Source organism: Larimichthys crocea, chromosome XXII, assembly GCF_000972845.2.
Source record: "Larimichthys crocea isolate SSNF chromosome XXII, L_crocea_2.0, whole genome shotgun sequence".
NCBI lineage: Eukaryota > Metazoa > Chordata > Actinopteri > Sciaenidae > Larimichthys > Larimichthys crocea.
The window spans coordinates 11,869,439-11,895,122 of record NC_040032.1 but is presented as its reverse complement, the minus strand read 5'-3'; the positions used below and the strand labels follow the sequence as shown (position 1 = coordinate 11,895,122).

Below are 25,684 nucleotides of genomic sequence, written 5' to 3'. Positions count from 1 at the left end.
TAATTCGATTTAGAGAGCGAGTGGATGTGTTCCCGCCTAAAGATATTTCATAATTTAAGTCGTATGGAGACATTTAGCATCGTTGTCTGCATAAAACTCTGAACTCAAAATTATCTGTGCAGTTTGTAATATAACAAAAGCAATAGAATAATTGAATTGCAGACCTTTGTGGGTTGCCTTTAACTCCTGAACTCAGTGAATTATTATTATTATCCATGTCCATACCACCTCAGCCTCAGTCAGAGTTTTTAACCATGACTTCACTTCGCCGTCTCTTGTCTCTCTGGTCAGGCCATAAAGCTGGAGTACGCTCGTCTTCTGAGATTTGCCCAAGAGGACACGTCTCCCGAGAACGACTACCGACTCCAGCACATCATCGTCTACTTCATCCAAAACCAGGCGCCCAAGAAGATCCTGGAGAGGACTCTGCTCACGCAGTTCGCTGACAGGAACCTGGCCTTCGATGAGAGGCAAGTTTAGACTGTAAACTCTGCCCACAACATACAATGTGGTATATAATTCAATGCAGTGTTCACAATTACATTCATCTGCAACTGTTTTTGATAATCGATTTGATTTAACTTTCAGCTTCTTGAGTGTAAAAATTCTTGATTTTATTTGGTCCTTTTGTGGCATTTTATGAACCAAACATTTCATTTATTGTTCAAGAAAACGATCCACAGATTGATCTGAGTGTCAGCTGGGCACTGGTCTCAAACCTGGTCGGTTAAATGAACCGAGTTAGCTCATTTTCATCAAATCACCTCCAGACGACCAGCAGAGGGAAGCAGAGACCTGGACTCGTGCAGCCCCTCGTCTGGACAAAGCTTTCCTGCCGCAGATCCACTGACGGGATTCCCTCTGTCTTTTGTTCAAACACAAATCTTAGGAGACACATGTCCAATAATGACTTTTTTTTAATACTGCCGGCAAATATCCAGATTCCCTCCCTATTAACATTGTGATGCTCGTGTCATTAGGGTACGTGATGCCCCTCACCATCTCTTAAAACTTTTCAACTCCGCTTGTTGGCCTCAATCCATATTCATGAGTGAAAAATTGATTTCTCCCTTCTCCTCTATTTTGAGCAAGATAATTAGATTTATGTGTGCATGTGGCCTCAATAGGAGCCTCCGGAGGAGTGTTTCACTTCTCCTCTCAGCACTAAAGAGTGATTCATTAGGCCATGTTAAGGCCTAGGGGCAGGGTGGACTCTTTCATCTCCTGGAGTACCTCGCAGTGACTCACCATCTCGTCGCTAACGCCGGTTCCTCTTCCTGTCTCCCTTCTTCCTCCCCCTCCCCCCAATAGATGTAAGAGCATTATGAATGTGGCACGTGCCAAACTGGACCTAATTAAGCCAGAGGAGGTCAACATGGATGAATATGAGGTCAGCAACAGTGTCTTCTTATCTAAAATTGTAGATATGAGTCTGTCTTTGACGCAGAAGTGTTTTGGCCTTTGCCGTCGCACAGTCATTCATTGCGAAATGTTTTCCGTGCTGTGACTTTTTTTGGATTTGATTTACAGCGAGCTTGCCAACGCTTAACTTTCTGCTCCTCCTTTTATCAGATGTGGCACCAAGCCTACCGGAATTTCCGCGAGACGACCGTCTTCATGGTGACCGGCTTGGAGCTGTTTCAGAAAACAAAGTATGATGACACCGTTCCTGCGCTCCACCCAATCATTAATATTGGAAAGATGTGAACTCGTATGAGTTCAGAGCTGCACGTCACGTTTTATTCTCAGTTCATTTTCCATCCAGCAGCCAGTGAATGTTAAAGTATCCCCTGCAGGGGGCAGCAGCTCACTTACTTGCTTTGTACTCTGTGTAGTGAGTTCATCAAGTTTATTTCTTCTTCTTTTGAGGTGGTTTGCTGTCTAAGTTCTCAGTGCGACTTTGATACAATTTTATCTGAATGTGATCTCTCCTTTTTTTCCCCAGTTATGTGGAGGCTCTGATGTATCTGATATACTCGCACCAGTACAACAGAGAACTTTTGTCCAAAGGCCTGTACAGAGGGCACGACGAGGAGCTCCTCGGTCATTACCGCCGGGAGTGTTTGCTGGTGAGACAATGGAAGCATTAACGCTGTGATTTATTCCCAAACCACTTGACAATCCTCTCTTGGAACGAGTGGATGCGTTTATTCCTTCACGTCACATTCCTTCAATTAAACAAAGTGATTACAAAGAGGGGCACGGGGTCGGCGCAGGGCGTGTTCGGGAGGCGACACCTTTGTGTCAAGTCGTTCTTTCCTTGCGATCCCCACCCCTTCTTTGTCACTCCCATTCCCCTGTATCAAACTTCCTCTGTTAAAGTGACTCAGCAAAACGAACACGGCCAGACATTTCCCCTTCAGTGCCGAGCCGTGGTCCTATAATCAAATTGCTTTCGCTGAGATATTGCTTTGGCTTGCTTGCAGCCCACAAAAGATTCCACTAAAGGTTTTTCATCTGATACTGACAGATGAAAATCCTTTCAGCGTTGTGATGTGAGCCCCTTTTCATTTCACCCTCACCCAGCTCTAGGCTGTGCTCTGGTATTATTGGTTAGGGCTGAGGGTATTTTGGTCTGATCAGCCTCATACTGGTCTTTAGCAGCCCTCTTGCTGCTGCACTCAGTAACCCTACACCCCAGCATTGTGCTCATAATGTAATCATTGCAGTGGGAATAGGAAGCAGGAGGGCCAGCGAGTGTAAACACATTACCATGAGACACAAGCGTGTCCTCAGCTAACCTCAAACCTCAGCTCTACGCAGCCCGATCGGTCATCTTAGATCTCTGGCCAGAATCTCTGGCTGCGTCCGCTCAGCTGTTTACCTTCAGCTCTTGTTTTAATTGAAAACACTGCTAACATTGACACAGTTAATGTAGTTGGATGTTTTGCAAAATCCAGTCCCGGAGTCCAAACTGGCTTGCAGAAACAGCGTGTCGTTTCCTCCGAGGAGGTCAGGGAGTTTGTCTGTGACAGCAAGGTGGTTTTGGCCAAGAGCAGCAAGAAAAGCTCGTATCCACACGCAGGCAAGAAAAAAGTCCGCTCTTCGGTTCCAGTGGCTGTGAGATATTAAAAGATATTAATGATGTCTGTGGGATTATGGTACTTAAGCTGTCTAGTATATATCTATTAACAGATAGAAAAAACGCCACTCGAAAGAATAAGGTCATTGAAATGAACGATGGAGTAAAATGACTATTAAGAGTAAAAACAACATGAGATGACATAAAATAATAAATCCTGGAGTCAGCACAAGCTGATCTCTGACAAAGCTATTTTAAAAAATTAAGAATCAGTCATTTTCAGTTTCTTGGCCATGTCGAAAAGCCACGAGGCCAACTTGGCCTTTCCTCTTGAATCTAGATCAGATGGTTTCAAACTGAGGCGCCTCCCCAGGGGTAGAGTTGAAGGGGGGAATGTGGAGTGAGAGACACGAGGCGAAGATACTGGATGAGGTGAAAGAGATAGGTGCATGCCGGCGCTCTAAAAACAACCGTTATCGACACTGCGGCACGCAGCTCCTGCCGGAGGCCTTTTAAGGTGCTTCAGATGCTGCGATTCACGTCAAAATTCACACCATGACCCCGACCTGAACACACGTGCATAAAGAACATATCGAACTCTGTGAATAACTGTCCATAAACCATATTTTAAAAAGATCCATGGTGCCACTGACAAAACTGTGTCCACTAACTAAATGACTGCACTGTTATACATCAAGTCCCCAAATTTGGAAACTGTAGTTCCAAAACTCACAGCGCAGTTGTTGTGCATTGACTGAATGTTGAAGTTATATATCACGTGCACACAGGATGAAGCTGATGAGTGTGTTAGTTTGTAATGTATCAAATCTTCTGTTGTGTACAGAAATTAAACGAGCAAGCGGCTGCCATGTTCGAGTCCGGAGAAGAACCGGAGGTGACCACGGGCCTGGGCATCATGAACGAGCTGGTGGTACCCTGCATCCCTCTGCTGCTGGTCCACGACACAGAAAGGGACCTGCTGGCAGTGGAGGACATGAGGAACCGCTGGTGCTCCTACCTGGGCCAAGAGATGGAATGTGAGTCCCCGCGAGAGAGAAGGAACAGACTCGGCCTATTAGATATTTCTGGAGAGTTGAAGTCTTAGGTTACTAGTACATTCCCCGTACCCGCTGCCAAAGATCTTCATAATCAGGCCACCGCTCCGTCTGCACACGAGAGAGGCTGTGAAGAGAGCAGCATCTCCGCCCAAGTCTCAGCAGAGATCAGAACACATGCTGTTTAGCATGACTCGACAGTTTTCAGACATTCAATAAATGGTTTATAACAGACGATAATGCAGATACCAGAACATTTGAAGTGTTTATTAAAGCACAGTTCTCTTATGAAGACACATTTTATATTTTTATAATGATGTTTATAAAGCAGCCTCCACTTACGAATCCCCACAAGGTTAATAAACACAAATCTGTTAACAACTACGTTAATTAATCAGTTTATATTAATAGATTTTTGAAAGAAAAAGCTTCTCGAATGTGAGAATTGAATCAAGTTAATTAAGAAAATAATCAGCAGGTTTAGCAGCCAATATCAATCACGCCTTATTTCCTATAAATGCTGAACAGCAGGACTTTAAGTAAAGAGTTGCCAACATATTGTTTTATTCATATTATTTTGGCTCCGCGTCGAGTCGGTATATCACCGCGTCAGCGTGCCTCAGCTTCTTTAGAGGTCGTCCAAACAGATTTAAAGCCGTAAACCTGGAACAGAAACGACCCGTCGGCTGATCCCGAATGAATCAGCAACATTCGAGTGTTTAAAGCGTTTGAGTAACTCTTGGGTGGATTTTAGACAAAACAATTCATTCATTATTCAAGTTCTTTGCAGCCCAACACATCAGGGATCATTTCTAAGATTGTCCGTCAGATGTTTGGCGAATGCACCGGAAAATAATTGTAGAAGAATCCTGAAGAGGATTCAGCTTTTATCGGTATCAGTCCAGAGAGAGCTTGTTGTACGAGCTGCTGGCCTTTGCTCAGGAAAAAACGAGCTTATCACCCGTAGACGCTGGAGTTTTCCAATCTGTGTCTGCCGTGGAACATGCTTTCAAACTACTCGCGATATCGCACTGAAAATATTTACCCTGTGATTTCTGTGTTTAGGGATCAGATCTTCACCACATTGCGACGCTCGCACAGTTAAATAATTTACTGTCTCTCTCTCTGTCTGTGTCTGTGTGTCCTCCTCCTGCTGGCAGCCAACCTCCAGGAAAAGCTGACGGACTTCCTCCCCAAGTTACTGGACTGCTCGACGGAGATCAAAAGTTTCCACGACCCTCCCAAGCTCCCCGCCTACTCCACCCTGGAGCTGTGCGAACGGTTCAGCCGCATCATGGCCGCCCTCTGCAGGGTGCCCACCGAGGGGAGATGAGCTCGGACGGGGACGACCCGACCCAACCCGACACTCCTCCCTTATCACAGGCCCGACCCCCGCCCCCCCCAGAAACCCATGGACCTCTCGTTAACCCACGCCTTCCTTATCAATCCAGGGGTCACTCGCTTCTAGCTGTTATTCCTCTGTTACTCCTTTTGCTGCTATAGGTTTTATCATTATAAATATTAGTTCACTTTTATTTTAAACAAAACACAACGGAATGAGGAATGAGGAAGGAGGAGGAGGAGGAGAGGACGGACTGTTGAGAGGGAATAAAGAAATGAGAGTTGATGGAAAAACAGTGGCAATCCTGCAGTGGTTGAAAGCCAAGCACATTCTGCGTCAGCTTTGCAAAAAAAAAAAAACAATTAAATAAAAAAAAAAAAGCTTGAGGGTTTTTCATAGTTTATTATTGTTGTTGTTGCTGTTTGATTCAGGCTCCCCCCTCCCCTCCCCGCCCCCCACGACCACGCTCAGCCCTTTCTAAAGCCCCCTCTCCGCGGCTCACCCCGCTGCTCTGCCTCCAGTTTGGTACAGTATTACCACGTTTTGTTTTATTTTTTCTAAAGGAAGTACGGAAGAGAGAGAGAGAGCCTACAGATTGATCAGCGGCTGAGAAGTGTCTCAGAATGGGTCTCATGTCTTTGTGGACTGCGGCAGAATGAGATGTTTTAAGTGCTGTGGTAGACGGCCACGGACTTCCCGTGGCTTGTTAATACATCGAGAGAATAAAATTTTATTTATGGCCCTTTTAGGCCTAATAAACGAATCTTTTTGCCTGATGTTGATTTTTATTTTACTCGCACGACAATATCATCTAATGAAATGATTAAAATTGCACATCATTGTTTAAACATTTCTTTTTTTTGAGGTTATGGGCAGTTAAAGGTGCAGTACTCGGCATAAAGTGGCGCCGACGTGACATATTGTACGAATCAAACCTCAGATCTGTGTTCTCATGTCGTCCTGCTGCTCTGGTTTATTAGAATCAGACTTTAATTAACATGAGGCTTTAAACTCCAAAGCATTCAGCATGCGGCCAAAATAATTACAAAATAAAAAACAGTATTGTGACTCAGTGAGTCAAATTAGCTGCTTTGAATTATTTATTTATTTCAATTTTTTTTAAATGATGCAGTTTTGGACTAATTTCCTGGAGTAAAACTAATTAATCCGGAAATTTTAATCACAACAAACAACCCATGTGATGAAAGCAGGACGCCTTTTGAAAATAGTTTGAAATATGCTGCGTCATGTTTTCAGTTTTGCTCCAAGCTGTAACTCAAAACCAGGAAACGAGCAACTCTGGAAGAATTCAACTTTCAGATCACACAGATTTCGTGACACGCTCACCTGCTCTGCACACCGTCCAATCACTGAAGTCCTGATCGTAAACACGTCACGAGAAAACTCCTGCACCGACATGTAAAGTCTGAAGATATTCAGACGTGTGTAATTGAACTTTTTCAGGTCATGAAATCACAAACTTTTTTTTTTTGCACACACACTTGAATAATACACACCTTTTGGCGTTTGGCCTCCTGACAAACAGCCTCTCTGATGGTTTACATCTCATCTGGCCTGGCTTGAACTTTTATTGACACGTTACAATTGCGCGTGCATTCCTGCACGTCTTTCTGTGCTGGGACGTCCGTTGACAGCTCGTCTGTCTTTTTATTTATTTTTTTTATCGACCACAGGCCTGACATGTCATTGGCTGGATGTTCTTTAAGTGGTGAACCCATGTTGCTGCACGCACAAGCTGAAAAACTAGTAGGTGAAACAGTTCTTCAAACACTACAACTGTACTCAAACAACAGAAAATTAAAACCACTCCATTAAAAGTCTCATTTTAAGGTCCAATATAAGATATTTGTGGTTTAAGGACCAAAAAAACTAACAATATACTTCTCAATATCTAATTTCTTACACTTTCTTACAGAGCTTGAGCTAAAACTGGTGTTTTGTGTATTTAGTCTCGTTAATATTAATGAACCTCTCATCTGAGTGGATCTTCTGAGCTGTGCTGCAGGCCGTGACTTGTTATCTATGACATAACTTTACAGAAGTCCTGAGAACTTGTCAAACTTTAAGAACTGTTAAAACATAAATCACACGATCACAAAAAAGACGAGCAGAGTCTGTGAAAGTGATTTCACTGAATCAGCGAGCTTTATGTCCTCGGGCAGCTCGTTCAAGAAGGTTCGGGCTGCTGCACTAGTTGGTTGGTTTATAATAAAAAGGGAACTCTTACTTTCTATAGTATGATCTTGGACCAAAAGTACAAAAGTGCCATTAGCAAAATGTATTTGGATGTTCGTGTTGTTGCATTGAGAGATGGAGTGAGTTTGAACTACAGCGTCACCAGAAAAATCGGGGGAAAGAAAAGAAAGAAAATCTGTTTTTAAATTTCATGTCTTTGTGCTCTGAATAGATATTTAAATGAAACCATGTGAGAAGTTTAAAGTGGAAATAAGTACTTGGTGGAACTGTTAACGACGCTGGGTCACGAGCCAAAGATTCTGGAAACCCCAAGTCAAATCTATTTATATAGAACAATTTCACAAATTTGCCTCAAGTGACTTTACAGTGTCGACACCGTCCATCCATCCATCCATCCATCCATCCATCGAGAGGATACAGATCAAAATAAAGACCTTTAAATGAAAAAGAAATGGAGGAGAAACAGAGGAGGGATCCTGTAACACGTCGTATGTGCAGAATAAACCAACATGGTAAAACAGTATGGATAGCCAGGAAGGCAAAATTATAGGTAGATTGTATCCACTGAAGAATGTGGATCCAAGAGGAGACCACACAAGAGGAAAAGCTCACGCTTTCACAGAGAGCGAGAGAAGGGAGGAGAGGCTGAATCTTCGGGGGGAGCGAAGATCCAGATCCAAACATCTGGAATGAGGCACCGAAATCCAGAAGGGGGGAGAGAGAGAGATGAAACCACTGCTTCGATCATCAACACTGTGTCGTATTTCTACAGGAACAGCAGCAGTTTTTCTTTGAGTAATTTGAAAAGTAACTATGGCTGTAAAATAAATGAACGATGATGTTCTTCTTCAGTCCAAGGCGCTCTTGTATTTTAACCTGTGTGGGAGTTTGAAGTGAGGCCGGACAGACTTCTGTTGACCTGCTCAGACTCTGCTGTCGATCAGAAGATTAATAATCTGTTCATGAGCGTTTACCAAACAAATAACTTGGAGCTGGAGCTCTATATGCGAGACTGTACGTCACGTCGTTCACCCACGTTTTTAAAAAAAGCCCCGGGGTCGTAGACATCATCGGCATCGCTCTGTGTCCGTGTGGTTTTGCGTGTAACCACCTTTGAGTTGGCCTTTTCGTAAACCTATCTAAGCAGACCTTGTTGGCTTGAAAATGTTTATGGGGCATTAATTATCATTATTGGCAGCGGGCATCCCCTAATTTTTGCTCATTATTTCTATTGACTTGAAGTGGGGCATGAGGCCAAGTTCTGTGATGATTATAGAGTGGAAACAGTGGCAGTTTATGCAGTCCATGATACTGATGGACAGGCTTAATTAGCGGTTTGATCGGGTCTCCCCAACAGCATCCAAATTAAAACCCTGCGGACGCAATTCGTGACCTGAAAAAACAGCTCAGACAATACACTCACCTCTGCCAAGTACCTCGAATTACACATGTGAAATGAAATTTCGTGTATATCTTTGCTCCTGTTCATCTGTTTACAGGTGAGGACAGCTGGAGTTGTCGTCGGACGTGTTCAGATCAGTGTGAACTTGTCCACCTCTATGCCGTTGCATTGTGTTTTACAGCTATGGTTACCGTGAGGCCTTGGTTGTACCGCAGGGCGCGTTAACGGGCCTCAAGCAGATGTATTTGGTCTGTGTTGAGTGTGGCATGACCGCCGTTCTTCCACCTTTTGGGCCTCGACCGCACTTCCCTTTTTTTTTAGCAAAACAACATACCTGTGGGTCGAAAAGTGTTAACATCCATGTCGGGTTTGTTTATAACGTCGCTGGAGCTTGCTCTCTGTTTTGCGAGCTCGTTCTTCTATAGCTTCTGTTTGAGCTTCTTCTCGGGCAAAATAAGGTTGAGTAATATTAATGTTGTGAATTTGAGTGTGTCTACACATGTTCTAGGATCTGGGTCAGATTTCTGTAGCACCACGGTGTTGCACATGCACGTACATCCTGTTTCATATCCTGATTTCAGGAACCTGGATAAGATCTTATTGCAGTTTTTTAAAATCCTGGATGAGTTACCTGGAGTTAACGCCTTTTTCTAGCGGCTGAGACGGCGATAGATCGAGACACACCTGCAGAAACAGCCTTGGGTGCTGTTATGATCACCTGGATATGAATAACCGTGATTTTCACGTTCCGTCAGTATGATCCAAAACAAGATACCCCATGTACGCATGTAAAGACACTCAGGTCTTCTGGAACAGAACAGTCAGGATGAATGTGAGTCATGTCCTCGTTTTGATTCATGTAGCAGAAGGTCATTTCGTTTACACCTATTCTTCTCCCTGAATGTGATGAAAGATGATATGATCATATGACATAGCCACTGTAAACTTTCAGCACAAAGGCTTCCTTTTACCGGGAGGCGTCTTATGGAACAATTAGTCGACAACTACTCAATACTGCTGTGATAATTGTGCGATCATTTATGTAATCTTGGAGTAAAAATGCCAAACACAGAGTGCCAGGTCGCCACAGGGTTTGATTCCAACCTGTGGCTGTCTGCTTCAGCTATCTCTGTCAAATAAAGGATTTGCTATTCTTTGTCGCAGCGTGTGATCACAGACAGAATATTTTCACATGACTGTGAGTGACTGAAAAACCATTTCCGATCTCAGTGTGGCCAAATTATGAACAACTCAACGACCCTGAAGAGCCAAATCAATGTGTTGAATTGCACATTTGTTTGCAGATGTGAGGCGACGGTGTTCAGTCGCTGTTAGTGACGATTAATCTTTCTAAAATGTCGGACCAGTGTTGGGTTAATAGGGTCTAATCCAGGATACCAAATGGAGCAGGTGGTTCTGAGTGTTTATCATGGTCAGACTGCTTAACTTAATTTACCAAGTGTTGTAGAAACCACATGGTCCTTGTCTCACCAAGCGGCTCCAGCATTGCACCAACAAGGACTACTGCTCGTCTGCTCACGTGTTGTCTTTAAATGGCCGCAGGTTTGACTATATAAGCCGTAACCGAACAGATTTCCTTCCTGTGAGGCAGTCGGCGTCACGCCTGCCCGCCTCACGCCCCTCCACCCCTGCTGTGATACTGCGGCGAGCTGTGCAGTGACAGCCGGTGACGCATTTGAAGCTGATGGACGGCAGAAGGAAACGGCAAAGGCGTGCGCGCTGGGGTTTTTTAACTTTGCATCTAATAAATGTTACAAACCTTCTCGGTTGAGTCAGCGTTTTTTCTTTTTTTTTTGTGCGTTTCGTCAAAGAGATTTGTTCTTTAGAAAAATGTGCAGAGGAATAAGGGAGCAGCGGTGGGGAGCTCGAGCCTTCTGTAACTGCAGTGGCTGATTCAGGCGAAAAAGCCTCTCAGGACACACACACTGTTCCAAGTTCACACTGCTGGCAATTTGCAGCCGTCGCATGAATAGAAAGCAGCGGAGGGCATTCTTCACATTCTGAACACATATTTAAAATCTTTGTTCATGTGGGTCTTTAATCCCCCTTTGAACCGAATATCAATTAACAAGCACCTCTTTATAGTCAGGTTTGAGAATAGCTGATGGTAAATCGCTGCCCGTTCACTTAGCACTTAATGGCGCTCTCTGAGAGTCCTGCCCTTGTTGGGCTTCTGTTTTATGGTCAGATAAAAGTTGTGCAGGGAGAAAAATGCCATCTGGGCTCGGTGCCAGTGGGGCTGGTGTTTCACAGCAGCTACCGCCTCACACCGGGCTGTGATGAGAAACATGGTGGGAGAAGAGGTCTGAGGTGAGGAGGTGGGAGGGTGGTCGGGGAAAGAGAGAGAAGGGGGGCAGCCTCTCAAGGTGCCACTTCCATGGAGACGCTGTTGGGCCAAACAAGACTTCTATCGGTGGACAAACAAAAGGTGAGGTGGCTGCCTGACTGCCTCATTACTGGAAGCCCAGCAGCTGCCACCAAACTGCTGAGATCTGCTTCTTTGGGCCGCCAGTGAGGGCAATGCTAATCAACATCTTGTGGTAATGAGTGATGTTGAGCATAAATCTTTTCTCATGGGATTGGCCGTTGTTGTTGCTGTTGGCTCAGTTGCCTAGGAAATAAGCATCTCGCTGCAGGCAGCAGGCTGCAGTCCGTACACACTTGTTTTTTTTGTTTTTTTTTTCAATCTTATTTTTATTCTGGAGTCAAAACTGGGCACGCTTTCTGTCACTTCCTTTTGTTTTGGTTCAACATATTTTATTGCCTTGTTGACTTTCATGAGTCTGTCAACTCAGCACTGTCAGAGAGCTTTTTGTTTCCAGCTCCTTCTTTTCTGCAAGTTTTGAAGACGAGAGGCAGGCGGTGAGGTGACCTCATACAGTACTTGACCATCCCTCTCACCACTCCTTGCTCTTTCTAATCACAGACACTGAGACTCTTGGAGTGTTTTGGCCACCACACTCTCTTTTCTGAACACACAGTGTGGCACTGTGTTCACGATCTGTATTCAATCAGCACATGTGGAAAGAACCCAACATGTGTTTGCCCAGATAAGACTGCAACAGGATGAAGCGCTGACATCATAAGATAAGCCACAGGGGGATTGGAGTAGTATGCAGGTCATAACCTGTCGTAGCACTTCGTTTGACCGGTGATAAATATAGTTATATTTCTATCATCAATCCAGAGACTTGAATCTAGAGTTAGAACAAATACAAACAAGCCAAGAAAGACAGCTTTGACATTAACAGCCAAAGGAGGTCTGTTTAAAAATAGCTCTGCAAATGAGGTGTTTGATGAGAGCGGGAGTCACTCATGATATCCTGCTAAAACCAATAGTAAGGCATGAAGGTTAAGCTGCACTGTTATGTTTCCTAAAATGGTATTTTAGCAACTTCTTCCCTGCTTTTTTAAATGCATATCTGCAGTAAAATGCATTGCTGCTTCTGGTTAATCCATGGTAATAAGTTCTTAATTAGTGTTGATGAGGTAACTCTTAAGTACTACTGAATACTTTCTTTCAGAAGCAGCCAATGAGAAATGAAGTCATGAACACAGAGTGAAGGAAACGAAGCAGGAGCACTAAGCACTCTCATGCAAAGCACTCCAGACGCTCGGCATTCAATTTCCCATTTAGGCAAAGTCACAATCAGCAAAAAGAGTCTCGTCTTGGCTTCCAGTCAGTGAAGAAAAGGACTGATGCATTTAATATATGAAGAAACATTCCCTAAACCAAAGGCCATGAATCATTACCTTAAGCCCTTTCAGCCTGCAGTTTTCTTCTTTAATTTGCCCTCCCTCCCCACCTCGTGGCCCAGATCACTGAGGAACTCACTAAGAGCATTGTTCCTCCTGCCAGCTCACTTGGCATATCTAGTTTTATTTAGAACCCTTCGGCTGTTTGGCAGGAGGAGGGAATAAGTGGTGTTAAAGGTATTTATGAGGTTGTCCTCAAAGAACCTTTCTTTATATCAACAGTTTGACTAATGCATGTGACAGTAAACTTGATGTTGGCAGCAGCTATGAGGAAATTGTCTGTATGACTGATCGGTTGTGGGAACTGCCAAGCCAACATGTATTAATTATAGTAGCTTTTAAACAGACTGATTTTCATGAAAGACAATGTTTGGAAACTATCTTAAATGACCAGGCACTTATGATTACAATTCCCCAGAACGTATATATACCCATATTATAATTCATATGGACCTATCAGCAGCAAGTGGATAGTTAAACCTCAAATGGGAGCTGAAGCTGGAGTCTTGTTGGACCGTACGTACCGTATTCCTGCGGTGTCCCTGCTTTGAATCCTACAAAAGAAGCATTAGCAACATTTCATTGACCAGCATAATGGGTTTCTCTGCCAATTCCTTCAATGTTCATGTTAAAAAAGTCTAAAAATATCTTCTTTAGTTGTGGACTTACATTACTCTAAATGTTTCCAACACTGTTCAAACCATGGACGTCTTAAGATTTGGATACTGGATCCAAAGATAGAGCCTATTCAGTCCAATGTGAATTGTTGGCACATTGGCAGTACTTTCATAGAGGTGACCCCACAACTTTTATCAAACCTCCATGGATCAAGTCATAACTGACCTTATTTGCAGTTCGACATGTCCTGTCAAAGGTTTATAATGGTTGGACCATCCATCCATAGTGGATTTTTTGTTGCAATGCCACAAGTGACCACTAGAAATTGGAAGCAAGGCTACTGTAAGTGGCAATATCCATTTCTATACATGGTTCAAACACAGAGAAGGTCGCATTGGTCAATGGTGTCATATCACCTTTGGTCTCTCTAGTCAGCGATACATCAGAGTGAGGAAGGTAACCAGCGAACATGACTCGAAAAACCAACCTGCTGTTTTTTTTCCCCACATTATAAATGTATTCTAAAATAATTAGAGCCATGAAAAAAAACGAAATTGGAGATCACAGTCACGTTGAACTTCAGTAACTTATGCATACCAAATGTCATGCAAAAATTCAAAAAGTTCTGCGTGCTCAGTGCAGTCAGACCTGTCTGCGTGTATCACTATTAAATTACCGTGGCTGTTAAGACCTAATTCTTAACATTCCCATACTGATGTCTGTCTTCTAAACTCATATCTCACTGGCAACCGTCGAAGATGGAGCCATGAAAAATCACAGAATAAAAAAAAATACAAAAAACACAACAGAATACCAAGTAAGGCCTCTGGATGAAAATCAATCTGTGGCTTTAACCTTGATAATGTAGCTGGGTAGACACGCAGGAGGTCAGGATATTTGCGCTTATGTCGGGCCTCAAAATGCCAGAATAATAACTACCTTGATATTTGTTTTTCTTGTGAGCATTTCTCCATAAACTCTCCCATAATCTATTGATTTTATTACAACTTGGTGGTGCCTTATTCTTTTAATTAAGCCTCTCTTGGGGTGGTCGGTAGCGTAGTGGGTTAAGCGGCCGCCCCGTGTGTGGAGGCTATAGTCCTCGCTGTAGCTCGCCCCAGTTCGAATCCTGCATTGGACGGCCATTTACTGCAGGTCACTTCCTGTCTATCTTCAGCTGTCCTATCATAAAAGGCCAAAAAAATGATCTTAAAAAAAATTAAGCCTCTCTTCTCCATAAGTCCCCATGTTAAAATGTCTGGTTTCACAGCAGCAGAAATAAACATGTTTACAGTTTTTGGTTTCTGTAGCTAATTCCCCCTGTTCAACTGTATTAAATTCAAGTTATATTAAAGTTTTGCACAATTAGCAGCATGGCCACTTTAATGAACAGGTGTGCGCATACATTGTGCTACCTGTCAGGACACGTGGACACGTTTTTATCTCATGTTCCTGCACACTTCTACGACAGGTAGGTGATGTATGTCGAGTTTGTTTTATTTACAGCAAATTTAACTTTACTTTTGTACGCATGCGTTCGATATTAATGTAATTAACTCGCCTCATTAGCAAGCTAGTTAACGCTAGGTGTTTCGGTGCAACGAGCGACCCTGTTAACTTGTGCCCGTTAGCCGAACGTGTTGCCGTGGTTACGGCAACTGTCCATTTGAATGCAGCTGTTTGTTTGTTTGTTTATTTTTAATTAACGTTACAATAAAAAACAACAACAACACATAGTTGACACCGTGACAGCTACATACTGTGTCGTAACTATGACAACCACAGACATACTTTTGGCTAACGGTCCCCAGTTAACACGGTCGCTCAATAAACTGAAACACCAGCTCCATTATCCATTATTAATTAAGACCCTCGCTGCTCTTTTATTGGTTTAAAATGACCACAGTGATATAGAAAGTGTCGTAAAGATGTTCATATTGTATGTCAGTGCACTGTGCACTGTGTATCAGGTGCAAGTGAGTTCATCAGTTGTACACATTGTTTTTTTTGTGTGTGTTTTGCTGCAGGGATGAAACATGCATTTTGTATGAAACAACACAAGAGTCCAGGAAAACTGCTGCTTCCCCCAACAGAGTTGGATCCCGCTGACATCCCGCTCAAACCACACAGGTGACTGCACCTCGTGTCATTCTCATCAGAGGATCCAGGTGTCATTAAGGTGTTTTTGTTTGTTATTTTTAACTAATCAAACCAGACCCGCAGGGGCTTCTTCTCTCCTGCTGATGAAATATTGTCATAAATGTTCAGTTCTCTAATAATCTCCATCTCTCTCGAGGCTCCAGTAGCTAATGGCTTCTTTAATTTATCACACGACACAAAGCAACAGCGGATACACTGACCCCGACTTCTTCTAGAAAAGTAATGTTTTCTTTTTATTTGTTTTTTCTCTTTTGCACTATTTTTTTTTTCTTCTATCCAGACTCATCCAAACACTGACCGCACAGTGTCGGCGTGGATTGTTTATCAGATAAATTCCCCTGTGGTTTGGGCGCATTAACAGCGCTAAACACACTAAAAATAATGTGTGTCCCTGTGGAGCTTTCTCCTGTGGTTTGTGTGTGTGTGTGTTTTGTTTCAGGTGTTCTCAGTCATCCTCGTGTCATATCGACTGCTCTTCTTGGGCCCAAGTAATGCTTGTGAGAATTTTCTAAATATAGTTTTTGACAAAGAGTCAGGAGAGCAAAACCTCAGACTGTTATACACTGTTTACAGGGAGTGACCTCTAGATTTATTAATATTAAATTAGAGTGTTCCCGGTTGAATTCGCCTGTGGACATACTTACAAGTGATATTTTAGCACTGCATACTGTAAGATGTGAACGAAATTAGTATTTTATTTGTTTGGAAATGTGGTGCACGCTGCACGGCACTCTCCTCCGACTGTTTACGGGGGTAGCCTTGCCGTGCGTGTGGTATTAAAACATGCCGTTTTCCCATAAAGCGGAGGAAGACTATCAAAGGTTTGATCTGCTATGAGATCTGACGCTGGCGTCACACGTCGAGAGTCGAGTAAACAGATGCAGTGAGACTTTTCCTGTCCTTTTTTTAGCACAGGAAATCTTTTTTTTATGTCGCACATAAAAAGATGAAAAGGAGAAAAAAAATGCAAATCTGCTCCTGAAAATCAGCTTGAATGTGTCCTCTTAATCCCACTGAGGTCTGATGAGAAACAGTCAGACATGAAGCATCTTGCTGATGTATGATCACATTTATCCAGCTACTAGCCCAAACTTTTTCCACCTAACAAAGCATGCGAACAGCGACTGAAGTAATGTTTTTTTCTGCTTTTATAACAGATGTTAAAATTCCTGGCGTACTCAAGCGCCTTTGAATTTTTCACTCTCTCTGACCCCACTGATGAGTAACCGGATAGGTATGTCTCTTTATTACCTGTGGAGGGCAGCAGCAGGCTTGAGATGTGTTTAGGCTGCATGTAGTGTTAAAAGACGAATAAGAAGAGGAAGGGAGGACAGAACAACACACCAGCCTAGTTTTATGGACCAAGCTCTGAAAGAGCTGACTCAACAGCGCCGGATTGAGATTTAACAGCCGGCTGCAGAGTAAACGTCTTGATCTGAAGTATGCAGTGTAAAAGCTGTGGCAGAAAGGTAAATGCATCTTAGGAAGAAACAGTATGAGCGTCAGGAGGCAGAGTTAAACAAAATAATGTTTAGTTTAACTCTGAGGAAACTGGATCTGCAATCACCGACTGCTCATACTTCTGTTGGGGGGAAAGTAATTGTATTTAACTCCCAAACTACTTTAGCTTTAACTAGTTAGTTTGAAGTCCTGCATGATGTCGTCACTGACATTAAATCTAAATTATGACTGATGCTGTATATTGTAGACATCATTTTACAATTTAAAATAGCTTTTTCCAAACATACGGGACCCAAAATGGATCGTGGATGTGCAATTCAATCAGACTTGTATGCGTGAAGCTCTTTTCATACAAACAAAAAAATTACACAACATGTGCAGCGGCTTCATACCGACATCGTCGGGACTGTAGGTGGCACCGTGAACAGGTTTTTCTTTTTTTGGGTCTTGAGGTGAAAAAGTTTGGCCCTGACTTGAAGCGTGAACGTATAAATATGACTAAATTTATCCTTGTTCTAATTAACGGACCATTTTTGCAGCAGACAGTTTGACTTGTTGTAACAGGAAAAGCACAGGTTGTCTCGCTTGGTTTGGCTCACTGTCACACTCTCAGGGTTTATAATGGGACACTTGGATTGAACGGCGCCATTGTCCTCTGCTCCCTCTGAGTAGTATTTACATAAATACAGAACAAAAGATTTATTTGTATCCATTGCTTTGTTTTTTTTCCACATATTATTTATCTGCAATAATCAAATTTTTGACCACAGACATATGCGACATACTGACATAGTTTCTGCCTGTAGCTGACAGGACATGAACTGTTTTCTAGCAATACAGTTACAATAAAACACGCCTGATATTGTGTATAAATGCGTTTATATGTGAAGGCAATACAGTGAATTATACTGTTGTTGTCAATAGCCACAGCCTTTTTGTTTTTTTTTTATTGGTTCAGGGGATTTACATGTTGTGAACAGTCAGAAACTAAATACTGAAGTTGTTGTGAATGTCTTGATGAATAAGCCAGACTGTGTGTACTTCAAATTCAAAGCAGCTTGTAGCTTTCATTAGTATTTTCCCCCCCTTTAGATTGCCAATAATAAATTTGCGCTGTAACAAGCAAACATATATTTCCAAAGAGGTTTCCATCTGTAGTGAACATTCCAAAGCCTTTTAACAGAAAAGAATGGACAGCTTTGTTCTTGTTTTTAATATGGGCCTAGGTATGAGCTGAATCTGACCATTCATTCAGTGTCTATGGTTCATGGCTGTCAGTTTGGCTTATAGGTGAATAGACGTGGCTGTCAGCAGAACAATACTGGAAAAAAAACACATGCTTTTTGTGAATAAAATAACCCGGAGGAAGCAGCTAAAGTCAGGACAGAAAGAGGCCCAGGAGGGAACTCTGTGGCATTCCACCCGTCCCTCGTGCCAACTTCGGTACAAAGATGGTTTCTAATTGAATTTGTAAAAAAAGCTGGTCACCAAATTGGACAACCCACATTTTGACAACTGCGTAGCAACCTGATGAACAGATCTGAAGATTAATCAGTAGCTGCTTTTTTTTTTATAAAAAACGAAAGAAGTGGTTTGTTCTTGGATGACTAATAGTGTAGTTTACATTAATTCCCTAAGTTTTGCTGCAAACTTTAACCATGTGGTCAGTCTTGAGGTTTTGGACTTACCACACTTGGTTTTGATTAATGGAAGAAGACAGTGGCTGTGTATCCCTGCTTCATAAATCATGTATTCCTTAGACTCTTTAGAACCTTTGCAGTGTGTTTAGAATATGTTATAAAGTCCAGTTACGTTCAAAGAGAGTGTTAGGAGTCTAAATCGGTCACCCAGAATGTAACAAGATATTAGAAATCATACTTATGTATGTTGCTGCGTATGTCAATAATCAAGTCCATCTGAGTCTGTGTTCCTACAGTAGCTGAGTAACCAGAACTCTGGCTCTAGGTGTGTGTTTTGCAGCCAGCATAGTTTCTCCTTCACAATTGGAATAAGGGGGACGGGTGGAGGGGATTGCAACCCGCAACTACGTCGCTAGATTCCACTAAATATGACACACGCTGATCCTTGAATTATAGAAAATAATATTTTTTTCTTATTTTTCATTATTGTCCTGGGAGATTTATTTGTTTAGTATCTTTTTACAGGCTCTGAATCAAACGACTGTGTGTATTAAATCACAATATATAAGGCAGTTTGTTTTTGTATTTTTGTATCTTCCATCACCGAAACAATATGTTACTCTCTCTGAATTACGAATGCTAATATATGGGACCCTGCCAGTGTTATGTAAGCATGTGAGTGTCCAAATGAGCGTTGTACAGCTGGGCCCTGGAAGTGGATGCATAATGTATATTATTCCTTTAACAGGAGCTTCCTGTCAGGACCAGTCAGATATGAACTTCTAGCTCGTAAGTCATCTGGTCTTTTTGTCTTTGTCTGAAATGTGCGGTTACATTTCAGATATTTCAAATATAAATGTAATTCACTCTTGCCATAGAAAATAACCTCGTTTTCACAGTCAAATTCACCTAATTTTGTAATATCGACGAGAGAAAAAGCTGTCCGTTAGTCAGAATTGAATGTTTTTAACTCATAGTGAACACATCCTTCCAGAAAGGTATTGATGGGGATGTGTGAGAGAGAGAGAGGGAGTGCGAGGCAGACAGACGGAGTGAGGGCAGGAGGGACCCGGATTAGCTGGGACACTTGAATGAATTTGAAGAAAAGGTTTTTTACATGCAGAATAGCCACAATACTGGCCCCTGACTGACAGACAGTACCAGCTTCTCTGATTCAAATGACGCAAACCGAGCCTGATTGGAGGGATTTTTAAAAAAAAACTTGTTTTTTTAGCCGAGCGTCCAAACGAAATGAAGTCCAGTAATCTGAAATGTGAAAAAAAAACAAAAACAAAAGGATAAATGTTTAAATGTTCATGCTTCTGTCTATTTATAGTTATTATTTTAAGCTTAAAGTTCATAGAATATAGATGCAAATAAAAGTTCTCAACAAGGCAGCACAGTGGATGAGGCAAAATCAGTCAATTAAACGTCTGATTCAGCCAAATTAAATTCAATTAATAACCTAAACAAACTAATTTAATTAAATTCTAATTAGTTTTATCCACACATAAAGCAGCTTGGTATAATTCACTCTCACAGACTGAAGGCAGCCTGTGTGTGAATGTCGGCGTTACGTTGTAAACGTTCAGCATTATCAATGTCAAGTGGCTGTCCGCGGACGGTTATGTGATCTCGTGAGGCAAAAGCTGGCCCCACAAATTTAAGCATACACAGACACAAGTCGAGCTCCCCCCCCCCCCTCCCCCTCTACACCAACACACACACACACACCCCACACACACACACACACACACACACACACAGATAAACACTGCGTCTGACCTCGGGGGTCAAGGTGCAGTGACTCGGAGGGTTGTCAAACTGGGCCTCTTGAAAACTCTTGCCTTGCATTCCAGCGCCCGGAGGAGGGGGTTGTTGCAGCTAGGCTTATTACCAGAGAGAGAGAGAGAGAGAAAGAGTGATAGAAAGGAGAGAGAGAGAGAGCGCAGGAGGGAGGGAGGGAGACGTGGGGGTAGAAAGCTGTAAGGTATTATGTACTATTTCCTTGGCTTCCTCCCGCTTATTCCCTCCCACTCGGCCGGCAGAGTTCTACAGCACAGTGAAGGAAACGGTGCAAACTTGAACCTGTTATTCGCCGGCTGCTTTCGGCCTTGTTTTCTTTCACTGCCATTCCCTCTCTCTCTCTCTTTCGCTCTGTTTTTCTCCCTCCCTCTCTCTCTCCCTCCCTCTCTCTCCCTTTCTTTCTCTGGGCTGTGTGTAAGAGGATCACTTTGTGTCCGTTGCCTTTTTTCCACGGTGCTGCAGACACACACATGGAGGAGAGAGGATTGGATTTGAGGAGATAGTGACGGGGGTGCACAGCTGCAACAGTCCCCTCCATCTCAAAACCAGGACTAATGCCCCCCGCCTCTTTCTCTCTCTCTCTTTCTCTCTCTCTCTCTCTCGCTCTCTCGCTCTCTCTCTCTCTCTCTCCCAGTGTGTTTGACTCTCCCTCTGTCGCACTCTCTCTCTTGCTTTCTGCCACTCGGAGGGGTGGGGGGTGCCATATGGGAGCTCAGAAAAATGGAAGTGGATCGGAGATAGACAAGAGAGGAATCTGTCATTCTTGGGCTCGGATTTCGGGGATCCGTGTGGTAAGTGCTTCTCTCTTTCTCTGCCGTAGCACTTTTTATGGAAGTTGTGTACTCTCGGTGAATTCTCAGCAGTGTGTTTGATTCCTCGTTGCTTTTTTTTTTTATTATTCATATCTCTCACAACAGTTTTGAGTTTTTATTGTCGGACAAGTTGTGCCAGATTTTTAATTCGCCTTCGTTTGAACGCGTCCAAGTTCATGTTTCATTGTTAATTTGTGAGCTCTGGTGATGAAGAGAGAGCTTTGTGCATTTGAATTTGTAAGTTTTTGAGGGTCAAGGTAGAGTAAGAAGAGGAGGTGGAGTGGAGGCCGACTGGGGGAAGGGAATTTGAAGGGGGTCAAAGAGAATGGCACTTGGTCCAGGCAGCACAATGGCTCTGAAAACTTTTTTATTTTAAAGTATGACATTGTCACTGCGAAACATGGAAAAGTGCTGCATGTTTCAGCTGTTGTGTGTGTGTGTGTGTGGAGGCCGTTTGTTTAGCTGATGAAATCGATCAGTTGCTCAGTGGTTCCATTTTTTCATGAGCTTGGAATTTTTAAGTCCGGGTCGATTTGCAAATTTGAGACAATGAGCATCGAAGTCACCTCCTGACGAAACGGCTGCACACTTTTTTTTTTATGTCTTTATTATACATTTTAAATTCTAACGATAACATAGAAACATACAAAGATGAGAAGAACTTATTTTTGAAGAAATCAGACGGAAACTTAAGATTGCAAGTTTTTTTGTAGACTGAGCGATGTCGCAGATTTCATCGAGGATTCATGAATTCAGATTTCGTGGATACTTTTGTTGAGGGGAAAAAAAAAAAAGAAGCTTGTTGCAGATTATTTCATGCAAACTAATGCATCACTACAGAATGACCGAGAAGGGATAAGACTGGAGCACAGGACTACAGATACAGCTTTTAAAACTACACTTTGACGTTCGTTCCTGTTTGAATATTCATGCTAGATTTGAAGTAATATTCCTCATAAATCAGATAATTAATAATATAGAATTAATCCTGTTTTTAACTGTGTTTTTACATATGAGGTAAAACCAGATAGAAAACATTTAATATAAAATCAGATTTTCTTCCACTCTACGCTTATTTCTTACACTTATTATATCTTTTTTTTTTTTATCAAACCACAATTTTCTGAGGGTCAGAAGTTCTTTACAAGTTTCTATTAACTCCGAAAGGCTATGAATAACATCTTTGCTGCACTCGTCCGTGCGAGTAATGAGCTGAGTTGAGTAAGTGAGTGAGTGAACTCCTTTTTAGAAAGCTGTTGAACTTGAAAGCTGTGATTTATGTGCCTCACCTTGATGGTTCATCGGCAGTTTGGGGGGGTTTTGACCTCACTCCCTTCACTCCCCGGCTCTCTTTGAGGAAATCAGAGCCCGTCTCTCTGACTGACTCGCCCTGTGCCTCCCTCGCTCCCTCCGTTCATTAGACAGCTTAGCAACATGGGAATGAAGTGTCTCGACCGGCAGCTCTAAAAAGGCGTTTTCAAAGCCAGATTTTCAAATTGATGACATGAATTGATGAGTTCAGCTTGTGTCTGTGTGAATTTATTTTTGATCGGCAGCATCTTTATTTATTTTTTTAACTTCTAGAGGCTTTGCTGGGTTTTATTCACCACTACTACTCTTTTATAAATACACAAACTGTGTCTGCTGCAGAATCTAGTTCTCTATTTTTGGCATTTGGGTCACAATCTAATGAAGCAGCAGTACACACCTTAATGAGGACTCATGAAGTTACTGTCAGAAAGTTGGATTCTTGGTTGCTACTGCAGCTCCAACCACGAGACAAAAATCCTCTGCTCAGCACTGGAAGAAATCCAACATGATAAAATGATTTGTGGATAACCGTCTTATTGATCAAGAGCTTTTAATACAGTTTCAAGCATTTTGTCTCATTGGCACAACACCTGGACATCCAATTTAAAGATTTAAAATTAACTTTTATTGTCTGCATCCAAAACTTTTGAGCTTTGATCAGAGAAAAGAAGCTGATGAATGTTTTTTTAATTTTGAAATACGATATTTAAGCACCAATTTGAGGCTTGTTTTGTACAAATTTTGTAGGTATTTGGATATTGTTCAATTTCAGTTGGATTGCTATCCATGGATTATATTTCTAGAAATCATAAAGCACAATTTTTAATTGATAATGTACTCGTGAGCCTCGGTGAAACACATTCGCTGCATTCGTAGGAGTACAGGTGCTCGAAGAAAAAAGGTTTCAGTGTTTTGTGGGTTCCTGTTTACTCACTTGGTATGACACAGTTCATCCTCTCGCCAAAGAGTCTGGATTATTTGAATCTGAGAAGTATTTATTTTATTAATAGTCCTCATCTGGTGTACGTCTCTAGACAATCTCAGTTGTTTGTTGTCCTTTTTTCTTGCCAGGTTGAAGACATGTCTTCAGATAACCTGCCTGACCTCCACGGGGCCAATTTTAGCCTCCCCTCCCTCATGCCTCCTCTGGTTATAAATTAGCCTGGTTGTTTGCAAGCAGTGAAAGGAAAAGCTCACTTAGTAGAAGTGATTTATTAGTTGTTAGCCTGCTGCTGCCATGTGAATGACAGAGGTACCATTCAGGATGGAAACAGAAACTCGGGGAGCAGGCAGGATCTGACTGCTTCAGGAAAAAGGAGGTGGTTTCCTTTTCTGCCACTCAAACCAGGAGATGATTTATCTGTCAGTGTTTCTTCCAAGGACATTTTTCTAGTAGTTTAGAGAGTTCCACAGTGATATCAACATCCATGCCCCCCCACACGAGTTGCTTGATAGTTAACGTCCACAAGGATTTGTGAAGGCCTACAGGGAAACTGCAGTTCTTGCAATCGAACATCCATTTTCTGTCCCACCCCCCCAAAAAAAGCAGGCTTTATTTTCCCACAGCTGGTGGCTGTTTCTTCACTGCTCTGCATCTGGTTCACTCTGTGACTTTTGTGGCACATGTGCAAAATCAAAACACTGCGAGAAAGCAGGCAGTATGGTGCATATATACCGTGCGAGTTGAGAGTCATTTGAAAGATCGATGAGTAATCCATCTCTGTAAATCGAGTTGTGCTTACTCCGATTACAACCTTAATGCAAGTAAGATAACTTTGTTAAGATGTTTGTATGGCAGGCGCAATAATCTCAGTATTACCTTACTCGGGTTGTGATCGAATTACTAAAGTGCATGTATACGCGATGAGTGACAACCCTGTTGACCTCCCCTGTACTGTCCACAATACTTTATGTTGTACATGGATGTACTAAGGCAGAAAACTCCAGCTTTCCCTCGTGAGCAATAAATATTTCAAGAAACCAACCTCAGACCTTCAGGTCCTCCACTGAATTATATCTGGAAGGTTATTTCTGCAGTGAATGTGGAGAAAATGTGAGGTACCCTGAACGATACACCTCAGTTCCTCACTGACTATACCAAAGTTACGCTCTTGGGACCAGACGAAGCGGTATACCTCTAGTTGAGCATTGCTGACGCAGTGCGTGAATGTGAATCAGTGCTGTTCCAGGAAGGAATATGATGTGAGCAGTTATGAGAATAGCTGATCCAACAATGCAGCTGTTCATGCAGCTCGAGGAGGCCAAGAAAACAGGAGACTGACTGTATCTTGTCCCAGCATCCCACCATTACTACCCGAGAAAGAAAGACCCCTTTAGGTTGTTGATCAAGCTTGGATAGTTGCTTTTTGGTGATCATCAATATGACTATCCTAAAGTAGGATGACAAAGCTGGATGGAAAACTTTATTAAAGTTGGATCTTTCTTCACGAAGACGACCATGTTGTGTGTGCGCCATCACAGGGTGGGTTTATTCTGCTCCAGGCTTGAATCATCTTTTCTGGTTTAGATCATTGACACATCATCACTTTTCTTGAAGGGTTTTTTTCTCTCTGGCAGGCTGTGCCAAGCATACAAATGAACCATGTATCTTCTCTGTAAGTCGATCAGGTGGGAAGCTTGAGTTGTTTTGTCTGGATTTATGGTTTCATTGTTCCTGAAATACTGTGAGCAAGAAATGTTTCCTTTGAATTGTTGTTTCCTTCTAGCAAGTACCCAAACTGACACTGACATGACTTTTACAAGCTTATGTTGTCAAGACTCCCACCTAACTCTGAGCAGTCCTGTGGTTCGGTCCACCAGGGTGGAGGCCTCTTGTGTACCGAGAGGATTCCCAGTAGATCTAATGTATGTGCAGCCTCTGAGTAAACGACTTAATGCCCTTCATCAGGTTAATACAGTTAGCATGGCACCGCCATTGAGCTGCTGCAGTTTGAATTCAGACAACAAGTGATATTCTTAGGACAGAGACGGACAGTGAGGATACCTAGAGTCACATCAACATGGAGCTTAAAGCTGTATATTAAAACATCGCGGGGAAGTT

At 42.5% G+C, this 25,684-nt stretch overlaps 1 protein-coding gene across 5 annotated transcripts in view; it reads left to right on the top strand.

Annotated features, from left to right (window-relative positions):
• Positions 1-6,195, top strand: part of usp25 (ubiquitin specific peptidase 25) — a 28,226-nt gene extending 22,031 nt beyond the window's left edge. For all 5 annotated transcript variants that reach the window (XM_019255036.2, XM_010745074.3, XM_010745072.3 and 2 more), the window contains 6 exons: positions 292-470; positions 1,312-1,390; positions 1,573-1,652; positions 1,946-2,069; positions 3,867-4,059; positions 5,238-6,195. In XM_019255036.2, the coding sequence (XP_019110581.1) occupies positions 292-470; positions 1,312-1,390; positions 1,573-1,652; positions 1,946-2,069; positions 3,867-4,059; positions 5,238-5,410 (828 nt within the window). In that variant the 3' untranslated portion in view covers positions 5,411-6,195. The remainder of the gene's footprint in view (positions 1-291; positions 471-1,311; positions 1,391-1,572; positions 1,653-1,945; positions 2,070-3,866; positions 4,060-5,237) is intronic.
• Positions 6,196-25,684: the final 19,489 nt, after the last annotated feature.